This window comes from Alosa pseudoharengus, unplaced genomic scaffold (assembly GCF_046254945.1).
Source record: "Alosa pseudoharengus isolate Yale_2024_CS ecotype anadromous, Long Island Sound unplaced genomic scaffold, YU_APseudo_1.1 YU_APseudo_1.1_scf_17, whole genome shotgun sequence".
NCBI classification, from domain to species: Eukaryota; Metazoa; Chordata; class Actinopteri; order Clupeiformes; family Clupeidae; genus Alosa; species Alosa pseudoharengus.
In genome coordinates this window covers 16,248,754-16,264,275 of record NW_027468640.1, presented here as the reverse complement: position 1 = coordinate 16,264,275, position 15,522 = coordinate 16,248,754, and the positions used below count along the sequence as shown (strand labels likewise).

Below are 15,522 nucleotides of genomic sequence, written 5' to 3'. Positions count from 1 at the left end.
AAACCACACACACACCGCAACAGATAGTCAAGATTAATTGTGTTCCCATTCGGCCTTTGTCTGAAGATTAGGGAAACCACAAATGCAAGCGTGTGGGGCAAGAGAATGTATTTTGTAATATACTTTACATCAGGAGGGTATTTAGCACAAGGTTACTCCTGCTTAGAGAACAGAGTGTTCACATTCAAAACATTCAGGGCTTCTGAAGTATAGCAAACACAAACCGAGGGATAGAAAGAAAACACAATAGCTGCAGACTGTTACTTCAATCAGTACTTCTTCCCATCAGGGTGTTTGTACTCTTAAACCAGTCAGTCTCTTTGGGAGTTCCTCTGGATTGTAATCGCCAACCCCCCTGAAAATTATGTGCAGGTTTGAATGGTTGCCCGGGAGACTCTAAACTAGGAAAATCAACAAACAAATAAGGGGGAAGCTTTTCAAAAAGGATTTAAAAAGATATGTTTTGTGTCGGTCACATTCGCCACAAATTCTTTTTTTTGCGTCCTTTCTTTATTAGGAACACTTTGCTAGAAATGCAAGCTGATGTCTCATCCATTTGTCTTATCCATCTGTAGTCCATCCATCAATTGATCCATTCATCCATCCATCCATCCATCATGTTGCTTCTCCCTTAGTTGTCAGCCACAACAGAGACACAGCCCTCTGTGCCTCCACCTTTCCCCTCTTTGCTCTGACCCTAACAGTTAAATGAATGGTAATCAACTCGTCACTGTGACATGAAGCATCATGAGACTAACTAGGTGCACATTGCTACGGCCTGATAAGATGTGATTACATTGACGTTACATTGAATGTTTCCACAAAGTAGCTTATAAAACAGTACAGATAATATACTGTACTTTTTCAATGCATGTGCGTCCTCTGGATATTCATGTTAGCATCTTCCTCATGTTGAGCCAACAGAACTGTGGAATTGATCTACTTAAGAAACTACAGGACAAAAAGCTGCTCTTAAACCAACCAACCAGAATGGTAGACACTTCAGTTGGATGATCTGAATCAGGTATTGCATCCACAATCGACCCTGAGCAAATCTGTCCCAACTACAGCTACTTGGCTAGCAAACCACCAGGTTGATGACATGATAACACACTAGATGCCATCACAGTCCAGTTTCAGTTTGTGGCTTACAGTATTTGGTTTCAGGATGTATTGGTTACAATACAGTTAAAGGGACACCAGGCAAGCCTGATGCTTTTTCTCTACGAAACTCCCCCTCGCTCGGTCTGAAGCTCTTTTCCTTTTCTTTGCATCTTCCGTCAAGGGTTTTTGCTGCTTCTTCGCCGGCTCTGCCATTATACACACGTTTGCAACAATCGCTAGCGTTTCGTTAGCCTCCCTCTGTGCTGTGGATGCAGGATGGAAACTGAAACTGCTTCGGTCGCTGGGTACGATACACTGAACTTGCAAGCGGGATATTCTTCCTACAGGCAGTAGGGGCGGGCGAGAGAGTCTTCATTCGCCCTGTAATGAGTCATTTAACCATATACCGACTTACGAAGAGGAGTAATTAACACAAAAATGTTGCCTGGTGTCCCTTTAAGAACAGTTTCAGGAGATACCCCGTGTCTAAATGTGCCAGGTATGCTTGTTAGTAAACAAGCATGTAATTTTGCAGGCCTCCAGGCCAAGTCTTGGGCTAATCTGCCACAGAATCTCCAGATACCTGGTTAGAAAACCACTTACAGCCACTTCATTTGTAAATATGAGACATACTAGTCTGTGCAAGCACCCTTGCCTCAGAGCGAGTATACACTGTATATCCTCTCGGCTAAGCTGTTGCACTTGCTTTTGTCAGTTCTCTGTAGGCCTTTGTGCCTTCATAGTTTGTCTGGATGGCTTAGTATAGCAAGGCAAGAGAAAGGCTTCAAAGTCAATAATTTATCAGAACTCCCATAGCAGGCTAAGAGAAAAAAGGGGGGAAAAACGCACATATTCGTACCCATAGCTCTCTCTCTCCCTCTCTCTCTTTCTTTCTATCTCTCTCTCTATGAAACTATGTTGAATAATGTATTGATTTTCAATGAACATTTTGTAAGGTGTAGTATGAACCACAAACCACAAATAAATCAAAGGCCTCAAACTAAATTGATCTAAAATTAGTTTAGTAATTATCATACAATAGATTGTAAGACTTACAAATGCATATGTACATGCGGTAGATCTCACTTACAACATAGTCTGCTGATTTGACATTTGAATTCAATATACTAATGAGAGAGTGAGATACTAATATCCTGTGGTTATGGTCCTCTGTGTACGTGTGTGTGTATGTGTGTGTGTGAGAGAGAGAGAGAGATAGAGAGTTTCAAAGAGGTTGAGTGTGGGAGTGAGAGAGCGAGGGAAGCTATTTTGGGTGAGTTCAGCATAGATCAATGGCGGAGTTTAATTACAGGACTTAAATTTCAGGTCTGAAGTTTCACTGCTTCAATGGAAAGGGGAAAAACAGGCTAAAAGGAGAGAAGGGAGAGTTGCCCTGGGTGGGGTAGTTGCCCTGGGTGGGGTAGTTGTCACTAGCGCAGTAGTATGTTTAAGCCCCTCAGCTAAAGCAACACAAGGTTCACAGGCTCACCTCAACCCATCTGTGGAGAGCATTCCAGAAAAACAAAAACAAAAAAAACATGTTTATTTGACTTGTGTCTTCATCCCAGTTAAAATAAATAAATGAATAAAAATAGGAGGACGGTGTGTCATGTATGAGTTTAAAGCTCATTTGAATGAGTTTTTTACATGCTTGACTTCAGATTATCCTGACCAATGTTTGGATTTCAAATGACAGTTTCTTCCCAAGTACAGCTTGGCACAAACAACCTCGGTGGTATGTAACCTAATATTACAGTAAATGCCTCAACAGTCACCTGCTAAATACCTCTGTGTGTACACTTGAATAATATTTGAGTTTATGAGATGGGTCTTGTACATCTCTTAACCTTCTTCATTAGCTCCCTCTCTTAATTAGCTGTCAACCATAGCTGCTCACTGACTCAGAATCTGTTTTAAACTGTAAAGAGACAACAAACAGCGTGTTGCTTCAACATTAATGGAGTAGTCCTCGATTATAATCCAATACTTTTTTGTCAGATTCAGTATATTTTAAATCATCTGCCAGTCTGTTGTTCATACAGAGTTTTTCTCTGGCTCTGTGAGTGCAAAACAACTTTCACTAGAGCTAAGAACGGTGCCTTTAACATTTATTGTTTAAGAGATAAGTGTGTTAAAGACACTTCCGCGGTGACACCAAAAGACATGTTCACACCCCACTCCCCTCGCTAACGGCAACGCCATCTTAACTCAAACATCAGTTAAGCCCTGTGAGCCATTTACAAGTCCTTGTCCTGTGGGTGGGATTAGCCGCTAATGGCTAAACATCAGAGAGCCTTGTTAAGATCTCCTTGGAGTCTTTGGGGTGACATGTCTGCCGGATCTTTCTGCAATTTCCCCGGAGTCCTCACCTAATGCTTCATACAGTTTATAACCGTGTTCAGAAAAGTGAACTTTATTATTCTTTCTTTTTTGGATTGGAATAAAAGTAAAATTCTCAGTTCACCAATGTGCTGTAGTTTTGGCCAAAAATAATTTGGACTCAAACAATTGTGTTGTGTTTCTTCACTCTTTTTCTCTCTACCTCTCTCACTTAATCTCTTGTTTTCTTTCTGCCTTTCTTTCATCCTATTTAAACAGTTCTTGTCCGATTTAAGTGTCATGCCGGTCGGTGTTTGTATGGTAAGATAAGGGCACAGACACACACAGCTGATGCATTGTCTGAAACTCCGAGACGGAAATAGAGACAAACACACACACACACGCACACAGACACACACACACACACACACACACACACAGACACACACACACACACACACACACAGACACACACACACACACAGACACACACGCACACACACACACACAGACACACACACACACAGACACACACACACACACACACCCAGACACACACAGACACACACACACACGCACACACACACACACACACACACACACACACACACACACACACACACACACAGACACACACACTGCTTCTCTGTCTCACACATGTATGCTTACCCTAGAAATCCTCACCACTGCTTTTTACTGATAATCACTAGCAGTGTCCCTAGACTCGCCTCCTCAGTCTCCCCCTCTCCCTCTCACTTCCTCTATCTCTCTCCCTCTCTCTCCATCTCTCCTTCCCTTTCTCTCTCTCCCTTTCCCTCTCTCTCTCTCTCTCTCTCTCTCTCTATCCCTCTCTCTTCCCCTCTCCACCCCCCCTCTCTCCCCTCTCTCTCTCTCTAAAACCCCTCTCTCTTCCCCTCTCTCTCTCCCCCTTGCTGAGGGTCTCTCCGGTGTCCTCCTCTATCTCCTCCAGCCTGTGCCAGTGTTATCAGGCACCGCGCCCTCACGCTTGTTCCCCTCTCTCACCCAGAGGAAGTGTCCTGGCCCTCCCACCCCCGCTCCTCAAGGCCTGTGATGTTATTTTCAGACAGAGTTTGTTGTCTGACACAGATAAGAGGAAGAGATTTGTCGTCATGTTTTCTTTATGTTGTTGTTGTTCCCCTGTCTTGAGAGATGATATACCGGGGGTTGCTGCCGCTGCTTGTTCCGTTTTATTTATTTATTTATTTATTTATTTATTTATTTATTTATCTATTTATCTATTTTATTTATTTATTTATTGTACTTGCATGAAAGTTAGTTTAAAAAGTGACACCCAGTTTTTAATTTCTCTACCTCTGTAGATGTTGCCTATATGTAAGCGTGCACGCACATACCCCCCCCCCCCCATACACACACACACACACACACAAACACATAGTTCTTTGCTGATATAATGGCATCACTGATGCATATTCAGTCACTTACTCAGTCACTCTCCTCTGGGGGGGGGGGGGGCACCTTTTCATCCATGGTGTTTTCCCCGTCGTGTCTGAGGTCAGCGAGAGTGTCTTCGTCTGGACACTTCCTCTGTACTCACGCACAGAGAATCACAGGAAGCACACACGAGCCACAAAGACACAAGATCTACAGCCAGTTATGCTCACGATATTCACCGGTGTCATTTCTATTTCGGTGACGTTTTCACAGTGACCTAAATACCAGGGTAAAGGTAACCTACAAAGCCTGAAACCTGGTGAAAATGCTGATGTGTGTGTGTGTGAGTGGGTGTTTGTGTCTCTCTTTCTCGTTCTCTCTCTCTCTCTCTCTCTCCCTCTATCTATGTGTGTGTGTGTTTGGTGTGTTTGGGTATGTGGGCACACTGGGCAGTGAAGATTGTAATCCTATAAGGCCTCAGCAGTAGAATGGGACATGGGAAATGGCCACCCAAATCGAATAGAAGCAAAGACAAATAAAAAAACATCTCTAAAATTACCAACGCACATGTATCCCTCCAGTGGACTGGAGTTTCCAAGTCTACTGAGAGTTATGAAAATATCTCAATGAAAACACAAAAACGGGAAGATCCCACCACTTTTTAAATGAATACTACCTCTATTTTCTTGTCAGCAGAAGGGTATGGAAAAGTTATAGAAGTATTTGATGATCGGTGTTTGAGTCATTGTTAGCCCCTTTGTTTAGGGTATACTTTGAGAATAACTCAGCATCAAAGTGAGTGTTTCAACTCCTCAGAGATGATTCAGAAGGAAGAGGGAGCATTTTAGTTGCATGTGTTGGCTCTGTATACCATCATATTGGAACACTCCCCCACAATGCATACACACACACACACACACACACACACACAGACACATAGGAGACGTGCACAGGCATACAATTGCATACGAACAGACTCTCTCCTTCATGTAAGCACAAAGTCTCTCTCTCTCTCCCTCTCTCTCTTACACTCTTTCTCTCTCGCACACACACAAACACACACACACGTGACATACAGGCACACAATTCCATACACACTCTTTCTCATACACACACACACACACACACACACAGGTACAGACACAGAGGGAGCGTGACGATGCGCCGTCAGATTTCTGGGGCAGACGTGTACAGACACGGCCCGTGTCGTCGTCGTGTCGAGGCCGCTCTCCAGCCTCGCCACGGCTCTCGGCTGCCTGGGTGGGTGGAGACCCGGTCGGAGGTGTGGAGGTACGTGCCCGCGCGGTGACGCGCCATGCACTCACCCGCCAGCCTGCTTGCCTGCCTGCCAGCCACCGCCAGCTTCTCCATCCGCGCCCCCCCCCCCCCCCCCTCCGTAGCCAGCTGGAGGCGCTCAGTAGCAGCCAGCGCCAGCGGAATCTTCGCTCCGCGCTGCTCTGCGCTGCTTGGCTCCACTCTGACTCCAGTGCGGCAGCATGAGCCTCAAGAAGAGGTTCTCCCTCCGGAGAAACCAGATTCTCGACGCGGTGAGTGGAAGTCGCTCTCTGAAGTTGTTCTGTTGCTCTGCGCTAAAAGGCCTTCTTTTGTTTTCTTTTGTCTAAGAACTTGTTTCTTTTTTTTTTTCTCTCTCTCTCTCCTCTCTGTATCTCTCTCTCTCTCTATGTCTGTATGTAAGAGAGTGAAAGAAAGAGAGAGAGAGAGAGGGACAGAGAAAGAAAAGAATTCCTCTGTTAAATCAGCTGTTTTAGTCATTAAGCGACTCTCTCTCTTTCTCTCTCCCTCTCGTTACCCAGCTGTTGAGGGATGGGAGGGCTATGAAACACACTCGACAGAGTGCTTCTCGTTTGGCCCTCATCTGTGTTGGGAAACAGGGAGGGACAAGAGCATCTTGTGTGTTCAAGATGTTTTCCGTAAACGTTCCCCTCTTGTCGATTTAAGTCAGTGTTGTGTGAAGATGTGTGAGACACGTGTGGATGATACGTTTACCTTTGTTTCCTTGTGATTTCCACAACTTTCGGTAGTACGCGGGCATGCAGAGGCATGCTGAAATGCATGTCATAGGACTGCTATTGTAGCTCAACATGTTTTTTTGGCAAACTCTCCCCTGGTGAAATTGTAGAAAAGCTGATCTTGTTAACCCTTGTCACAGGCTCAGACAGACTCATAGACAGGTGTGGTGGCGTCCTTTTGTTCGTGTCAGTGTGTTATCTAAAGGTTGGTCTTGGTTTGTGAACTGTGTTCTCACGTGATAGTGTAGTGAGTTGTTGTTGTAGTTGTTGTGACTCTAGCCACCCACATGTGTGCTATGAAGTTATCGTTATTCTTTAATATTGAACATTTTGAGGTAATGCTCAGTGTGTGTGTGTGTGTGTGTGTGTGTGTGTGTGTGTGTGTGTGTGTGTGTGTGTGTGTGTGTGTGTGTGTGTGTGTGTGTGTGTGTGTGTGTGTGTGTGTGTATGTGTGTGTGTGTGTGTGTGTGTGGAGTTCATTCATAAAAGTCTGTCATTTTGTGAACAGAAAAACCCCTCACACAAACACACACACACACACGCACGCACACACACACACACAAACTGCCGGCGACTCACTCAACCATGGACTTTTTCCCGGCCATCCTCAGAGGTGTGAAGCCCCTGCAAGAGAAGATGGAGACAGGAACAGACAGACACACACACACACACACACACACACACACACACACACACACACACACACACACACTATGCACAGGAGTCTGCTGTCTTCAGAGGTGTGAAGGACCAGCAGGAGAGGATGGGAAAGGGAGCAGGTGTGTGTGTATGTGTGTGTGTGTGTGTGTGTGTGTGTGCGTGTCTGTGTGTCTGTGTGTGTGTGTGTGAGGCCAACCGTGGAGGCAACCCGGTCAAGCGCCTGTCAGGAAGCCATAACAAACCATGGGTGGCCTGAGTGGCCGTTTGCACTAAGCCCAGTGCTCAAGCTCCTACAACCCTGTGCTGGGCTGTGCTTGCCGACACAGCTGGTTAGAAACAAAATGTCTCCCCTGTGGAGGTCTGCTGTGATGCTGAGAGGGTTGTTATTGGTGCAGTTTAAAGGGTTAGGTTTGCACCTCTGGCATGAGAAGACAGTTGTGGTTAGTGCACTGTTTACAGCCAGTGGTTCCAGGTAGTGGCAGCCATCCCAGATGTGACTCATTGCGTTTTCTCCTCACTCTCTCTCTCTCTCTCTCTCTCTCTCTTTGCCGAAAGGATTTAACCTCCTGGAATCAAGCTATGGAGTTACAGTAGACTTTGGGGGAAGATGGATTGCAGTCCGGTTGGAATATACAGGAAGTGTTCATAATGTTTTATGACCGTGACTACCATTTTCTACCATTTGTGAACACTCATTCATTCTGTGGGAAATCCTACTGCTTGCAGAAAGAAGCATCATGTTGTTTTTTTTACCATCAAAGAGGGAAATAGGAAGTGTCTCTATGACTGTTTATATGTGTGTATGTGAAGACAGAGAGAGAGAGAGAGAGAGATGGAAAAGGAGTCTCTAAGAGGCTGTATGTTTATGTAGAGAGAGGAAGATGGAGTCTCTAAATGTGTGTTTGTGTGTGTGTGTGTGCATATATATGTGTGTGTGTGTCTGTGTGCATGTGTGTGTGTGTGCGTGTGTGCATATATCTGTGTGTGTGTCTGTGTGTGTGTCATGCCATGTGACTGCAGCTGCATGGTGCTTCCCCTCCTCGGCCTCGTGTAATAACACAGGTGCTGTGACATGGCCCGTTGGGGCCCCGGCTATTTAAAGTCCGTCATCAGACGCCGTGTGTGTCATCATCGGCACACGCGGCCTCTGGAGGAGCGTCTGTCCGTTCCACCGGCAGAGGCGGTCACTCGGCGAGCACCAGAGAGGAAGGCCGACCCAGTGGGGGTTGGATGCAGGGGGGAGGGTGGAGGGGAGAGGGTGGATAACTAAGGGGGTTGGCATGGGCCTGGTTAGTCATTCTTGCACACACTCTCTGCTTTCCATTAGTGTCTGCTTTGCACACACAAACACACACACACACACACACACACACACACATAAACAGCCGAGAGAGGGAGATAGAGAGAGAGAGAAATCAACTTACTTAAATGCCATCACACTACCTCCCTAGCCTTACCCCCATCCACCACCCACAGATGCATTCACACACAACACACACACACCAACTTTCCCTCCCCTCTCTGTCTCTCTCATTCCGCTCTCTCTCTCTCCCTTTCTCTCCCTCTCTCTCATTTTTCTCCCACAAACACGCATCAGCTCATTCTCCATCCCCCATTACCCTTTTATTTCTCTCCTTCTTTCTTTCCCTCATTCTCTCTCTCTCTCTCTCCCTCTCTCACACACACATACAGTACATACACCCACACACACTCATTCGGTGCCGACCGCAGGAGAGGCTGTTCTGACTGAGCGGTCCCTGGTTCTTTATGGGACTGGGACTGGTGCGGCCTTGTGGTTTGTGTGCATATGGTGGAGGATGGGGCGTGGGCTTGGCCTGGTCTGGTCTGTTCTGTTCTGGTTAGCCCGGGGCTGGGCTTTCCCTCGCTCAGCCTTCACACAGTCACGTTACACTTGCTCTTTAAAAGGTGCTCTAAGCGAGGCCACACATTTTTTAGGCTAAAACATTTTATGTCACTTACTGCAAAACATCACCTAACCAACCGCTAGCTGTCTGTGTCCTGAATACACTGTAAAAAAAAAACGCGATCTCTGTGGACAGCCCAGGCTCCAAAAACAACCTGGGCAAACCTAGCCCATAAAAACATAACAAACTGTTCCAGCAAATCACAGACGAGATGTGCGTTTAGGAGAGTTTCAATTGCACGGGAGCAGCAGGGGAGGGAGGGGGAGGAAGTAGTGAGCTAAATCTCTGTTTTGTTTGAAAGTCAACAGAAGTGACGTTACCCAGCATCGCTTAGAGCAGTGTTTCTTAAACTGGGGGTCGGCAAGAATATTGGAGAGGTCGCAAAGTTATTTGCAGTCTGGATTAAAGACATTTTCTAAAGGTTTTTAGCCATTGACTTAATGCCTTTGGTGTTGATATAGCCTACCTATGAGAGAAGACATTTTCTGTCTCTGCTTCCAATGCCCATCTCGCAACATTTCTAAGCCAAATTCCACCGGTTAGAGAGAAGGGGGTTGCGAGACTTGGACCATAGTTAGTTTTAGTTTTTTGGGGGGGTCGCCAGACAAAAAGTTTAAGAACCACTGGCTTAGAGCACCTTTAAGGCTCATAGGCTACGTCCACGTTCACATGTTTTTTTTTCTTTCGCTTTTAAAATGACGTTTTCACAATGGAATCGGTAGTAGATGTTATTGATAACATAAGGAATTCTCCTTCATGGGATTGATGAAGTGCATGTCGTTCTGTCTGTCTGTCTGTCAGTCAGTCACCTACCCTCTAAACAGAGCTCATGATGTTAGAGTAGTGTAGTTTTAGGTAGGGACGTTTCCCCTTCAGTGCACTTGACATTTACAGTAAATATCTGTTTTTTGCTTAATTAACAAGAAAGGCCATTGGAAGCACGGTTACTAAGACGGACGACGAGGGAATTGGTTAGCCAGTATAAATGAGCCTGAATGGATGACCTAAATACGGTTAGCCTGTGGTTTGGCCCGAGCGTCAGGCCTGTGGTAGAAGGCACAGGAGGAGCACTTTACTGACTGTCCCCCGGCCAGATCCTGGACAGATTGATTGAAGAAAAAATAACAACAGTCCGCTCCAGAGATCTGGAAGTCTAGTGTCATAAATCATGTCTGATAGAAAGTGCTGACCTGCGGTCAGACCGTTTCTAGATGTGTGCTTTACATTAGTCATTAATAAGGGAGCAACAATGACAGAGAGGGGGCGTGTGTGTACGTGTGTGTGTGTGTGTGTGTGTGTGTGTGTGTGTGTGTGTGTGTGTTTGTGTGTGTGTGTGTGTGTGTGCTCGAACATAGGCTCTTTGTTGTGTTGTGAAGGCCTTGAATACTCCATACTCTGAAGTTAGCCATCTAATGGTAAAAGGCTAAACTCACAGTCCTCCTAGCTGTGACATTTGAACTGTAAAACTGCAGCCATCTGGACCCTGTTGGTCGGACTTGCTCAAGGAAAGCACAACTCTCTCTCTCCTTCTCTCTGAAGTGTCAAGAAATCACGTGTTAAACTCAGCCATTCTCTCCTTTAGCTGTCCGTCTCTTTACATAATGGCGTCACTTTGATGGGACTAATGTTTGCTCCCTGTCTACTTACGGGAGTTTATCCTTAGGCACACAAGCAGACATTCTGCTTTCAAGTTCACACTCTCTGGTGATACACCCACATTGTCAAACAGACACAAGCTACAAACAACTGCTGTGAATCCAGCAGGATTTTCAGGGCACAGTTTGATTAAAGCATATAGCCGGACAAAAGGGGTAGCCTGAAGCCGTCTCCGTTCCCCACCTAGCATTAGTATATCAAAAGCTAGCCCATTAGTGTTTGAAATGGGCCTTTAAGTGGATCGCCTTGATGATGTGAGATTGGCTAACGGCCTGCCTCCAGGATTAGATTGTAGCCCTGGGGAGCTCAAGGGACGAATGGCTGAGTTGAGGATCTCTTGGTCTCTCTTGAGTCCTCTGTGGCCTTCCCTATTAGCATGTTAGCAGTGCTAAACAAAGGTGCCAGACAGCCAAATAGTGGCAGGCTCCGGTGGAATGTTGACATGTTCTAGAATGCTCTTAGGATTTTGACGTGTTTGTTCTGTTGGGATGTTCTGGGAAAATATCTAGGTTCAAGGAGTTCTACAATGGGGCAGTGTTTTTTGTGTGGAGATATGGTAGGAAAATAGCCAAGTTCTAGAATATTATGAGAATGGCTGAAGTGTTCTGTGGTATGATGGTTGAGAATGTTGCTCGGCTGCCTGGTGCCAAAGGAATATTGGGCCTGTGGTGAGGATGAGAGGAAGTTTTACAAGGGAATGGTTGAGAGTGCTGCTGGGAGTGTTTGACATGGCAGTGGAATCATTCGCTGAGGTTGTGTTAATATAGCCGAGACCCAAGGCCAAAGTGCTCTTACCAATGGATGTAGAAAATGGTCTGATTCACAGTGCACATACACACACACACACATGCATGTTCGATACACACATTCACACAAATTTATCAGATGAAGGGCTGGTGAGTGTGCTTGTTTGTTTGATTTTGGTGTGTGCGTGCGTGTGTGTGTGTGTGTGTGTGTGTGTGCGCTCGTGTGCGTGGGCTTTTATCAACTGACTCTCCACCTTTATTCACACCCCACGTGCCCAGCTGCCACCACCACTTCCTCCAGTTGAACAAATAGTGTGAGTGTGTCTGGGTGTGTGTGGGCTTGTGTTTGTGTGTGTGTGTGTGTGTGTGTGTGTGTGTGTGTTTGGCTGTGGTTTGGCTTTCCTCTGTCCGCCGTGGGCTGCTGTCTATGTGGGTCAGTCTCCACATTGTTTAGAAGTGTGTAATAGTTATCCAGGTCCCTTTATTCAAAAACCGGCACAGATGGGAAAGTGCTCAATGTAATGCCTTTCTCCCCCCCATAGACCACTGATGCATGGGAACATTTAAGTAAAGGTCTTTGTCTACAAGGTTTGTGTGTGTGTGTGTGTGTGTGTGTTAATGCTCTTCTTAATAGGGTGTCTGCCGTGTGTTTTGTGTGCTATGACGAATGTTTGATTAGAGTTTTTTTGCCATGTAAAGATATGTGTACCTTCTCTTGTGTGTGATTGCCTGTTTGCATTGGGAGTGTTCTGTGTGTGCAGGAGTGTTTGTGTGTGTGTAGTGTGCATGAATCTGTGCATGTGCTTACTTGTGTGTGCTACTGCATTTGTTTTTCTGTGTTTTTAATGCGTGTGTGTGTGTGTGTGTGTGTGTGTTTGGGCATGTCTGGGACAAGGGACCAGTTGGTGTGTCCCAGCACTGAGGTGTGAACAGCTGTGTGTGTGCTGAATGGCCAGCCAATTACCACACTAATGTGTGTGTGTGTGGGAGGGGAGGAGGGGAGCACAAAGAAGAACCTCCCCTTCACAAAACACAGGAGGAGTTCTGAAACACACCCTCTGTCCCTCTCTCTCCCACACACACACACATAGACATACACACACACACACACACAGAAGGAGTGTATGGGCCTTGAGATGCCCCAGGAGTGTATGTCCAGTCCGAGGGCTGCGTGTGTGAGTCCTCATGGTCATGACGGTGGATTCTCACTCATGTCTCTCTTTGTTCTCTTCCAGTCGGCCGCTGCCTCCGACAGTGGTGAGTACCGTGCCTTTTTTATCCTCCTTTTTATCTGTCTGTCGTTCAATTTATCACTTTGGTCCATCTGTCTTTCTCCATCATTTTATGTCTCTGCTTATCCATCTATCCACTCATCCATCCCTTCATCCATCTGTATATCCGTATATCTATCTTTCTATCTATCTACCTGTTCACAATATCTATTTATCTATCTATCTATCTATCTATCTATCTATCTATCTATTTATGTGCTGATTGTAACCCATCTGACGTAAAGATCCTCCCCTAGCATAGCCATGTAGCCTAGAACATACAGTACCAATGTGTTGTTGTTCATTACCACTGTAGTACTTCACATTTATGCTGTCAAGCAAGTGCTTAGCAAGAGCACTGTATTACAAATTATGACTACGAAGTTCTTTGGTTGATCCTCACACCATCACACCAACAGATCCGTAACAATTAGCTAGAGGACAACGCTAATCTAGATCAGTGTTTCTCAAAGTGTGGTCCGGGGACCACTTGTGGTCCGCAAGCTATCCCAAGTGGTCCGTGAGCAGACGTGGTAAAATATAATATAGATGAGTTGTTTGCAATATTGAACCAACTTGTATGTAAATCCAAACAGTTCTGCAACACTGCCATGTAAGCGATGCCAGTTTAAATCATGTGAATCCTCTGACACAATAAGCAAGGTGCAAAGACAATAAGCAAGGTGGTTCAGTGAGTAGGCCTATTGTGTATACTGTTGAAGTAGGTCTACTTTTTTTTTTTTAGAGGTGGTCTGTGAGGGTTTTTTTATTGGTTAAGTGGTCCTTGGTCTGAAAAAGTTTGAGAAACACTGATCTAGATGGTGGCTTGGAAGCAAGACAGCTACTGAAGTTGTAGGATTTTGTTTAAGTTTATGGTATTTAGCAGACACTTTTGTCGAAAGGCAACTTACAATGACATCAATAAACATGAGATTAACGTTAAAGTGAACAGTTTTTAGTAATAAAAATCAAATAGTAAAAAGTACCAGTGTTTTAATATGCTCTCACACTGATACAGCTGTGTACAACATGCTCAATGGTATAATTACTCAGATTGTGTATGTTATACATGGATGACTAGCAAAACATACTTAAAACATGCATTTGTCCATCTTGAGTTTAGGATTGTGGTCAACAAATTGCAACAGCATATACATATGCCCACATAGGATAAGTATACTGTTGGAAAACCTTACTGTAATGAAGTAATCACTTAAGCACAGGGGGCCCAAACTCAGCCCTTTGTTACATGGTTGAAAGTGTAGGCTGGATAGCAGTGGTGTGGGGCTGGTAAGGAGACTAGAAATGGTCCTTTGGGAAAGAGCAACAGATGGAGGGACTATGGAGGCTGTTGACCAAGCTGGGGTTGTTTTCATAAGAGGTATACTGCTGCTGGTGGTGGTGGTGGTCTGTGTCTGTGTGTGTGTGTGTGTGTGTGTGTGTGTGTGTGTGTTTGCACGTGTGTGTGTGTTTGCAGAAGGCTATGAAGTCTTGTTACTGTGTGTTTGCTTTCCTCAGTGGCGTGAAAGGATGTTTGTAAATACCACCACAGGTTTGAGATCTGTGAGGCTCCAGGCCCCAATGCCCTCCATAGTTCCTTCAGAGTTTTACTTTTTCCAAAAAAGGATTGAATAATTGTGAAGTTTCCTTAGTAACCAAAGTGTACCAGAAACATATTCATCAAAAAATGTGTTCCTGAAAGATTGATTATAATTTGTCCCCAATGACTGGAGGAGAGAGTATCTTCATTTTAGTTTGCATTTCTCATCAACGTGTATTTGTGGCTCAAAGTATTTTCTGAAATGCTTTGTTATGTAGCCAGTAGCTCCCTACGTGTTGCAAACTCAGTTCAAGGCAAGTTCAGTTCAAGTTCCAGAAGAAGGTGCGGTGGCCCTGAGAGGACAAAAAGTATCGTTGAACATTCAGGGAGTGCTAGCAGTCTGATATTTTTAGGGGACTTTCTACCGAGGTCAGGGCTTTATGGAGCGAACTGACCCTCAGGCAGTGCTGTGTTTTGGGAGGGGACATGGGGGGGGGGGGGTTAGGAGGGTGATTGAGATGACCATGAAAAGCTCAGCATGGCAGTTGTCATGGGTATGACCCCTGCTTTGATCAGGCTGGATTGGGTCAGAGTGACACTTGTACCCCCAAGGGTTTATGGCTGTCCACCTGAGTCATAACAGTAGTCTCGTATTCTTAATAGGCGTATTATCCTAAAGTAGACGGTAGCCCACACTCTAGTGAATAGGATAGTACCAAGGCATAGTACATAAAACAACCCCTCTGTATTATTTATTTATAGTGAAGGCACTACTGAAGGCAGTGATATATTGGAATGAAAAATAAAGAAGAATCAAATTCTGCTTTTATCAATAGTATGTATAAAATATATTGTAAT

At 45.1% G+C, this 15,522-nt stretch overlaps 1 protein-coding gene across 4 annotated transcripts in view; it reads left to right on the top strand.

The window, feature by feature from the left end:
• rgs12a (regulator of G protein signaling 12a) overlaps positions 1-15,522 on the top strand; it is a 58,044-nt gene that overhangs the window by 15,074 nt on the left and 27,448 nt on the right. For 3 of the 4 annotated variants that reach the window (XM_076288695.1, XM_076288694.1, XM_076288697.1), the window contains one exon: positions 13,089-13,110. In XM_076288695.1, the coding sequence (XP_076144810.1) occupies positions 13,089-13,110 (22 nt within the window). Of the gene's footprint in view, positions 1-6,218; positions 6,384-13,088; positions 13,111-15,522 lie in introns of those variants that run through there. The other variant, XM_076288696.1, reaches the window with a different exon arrangement.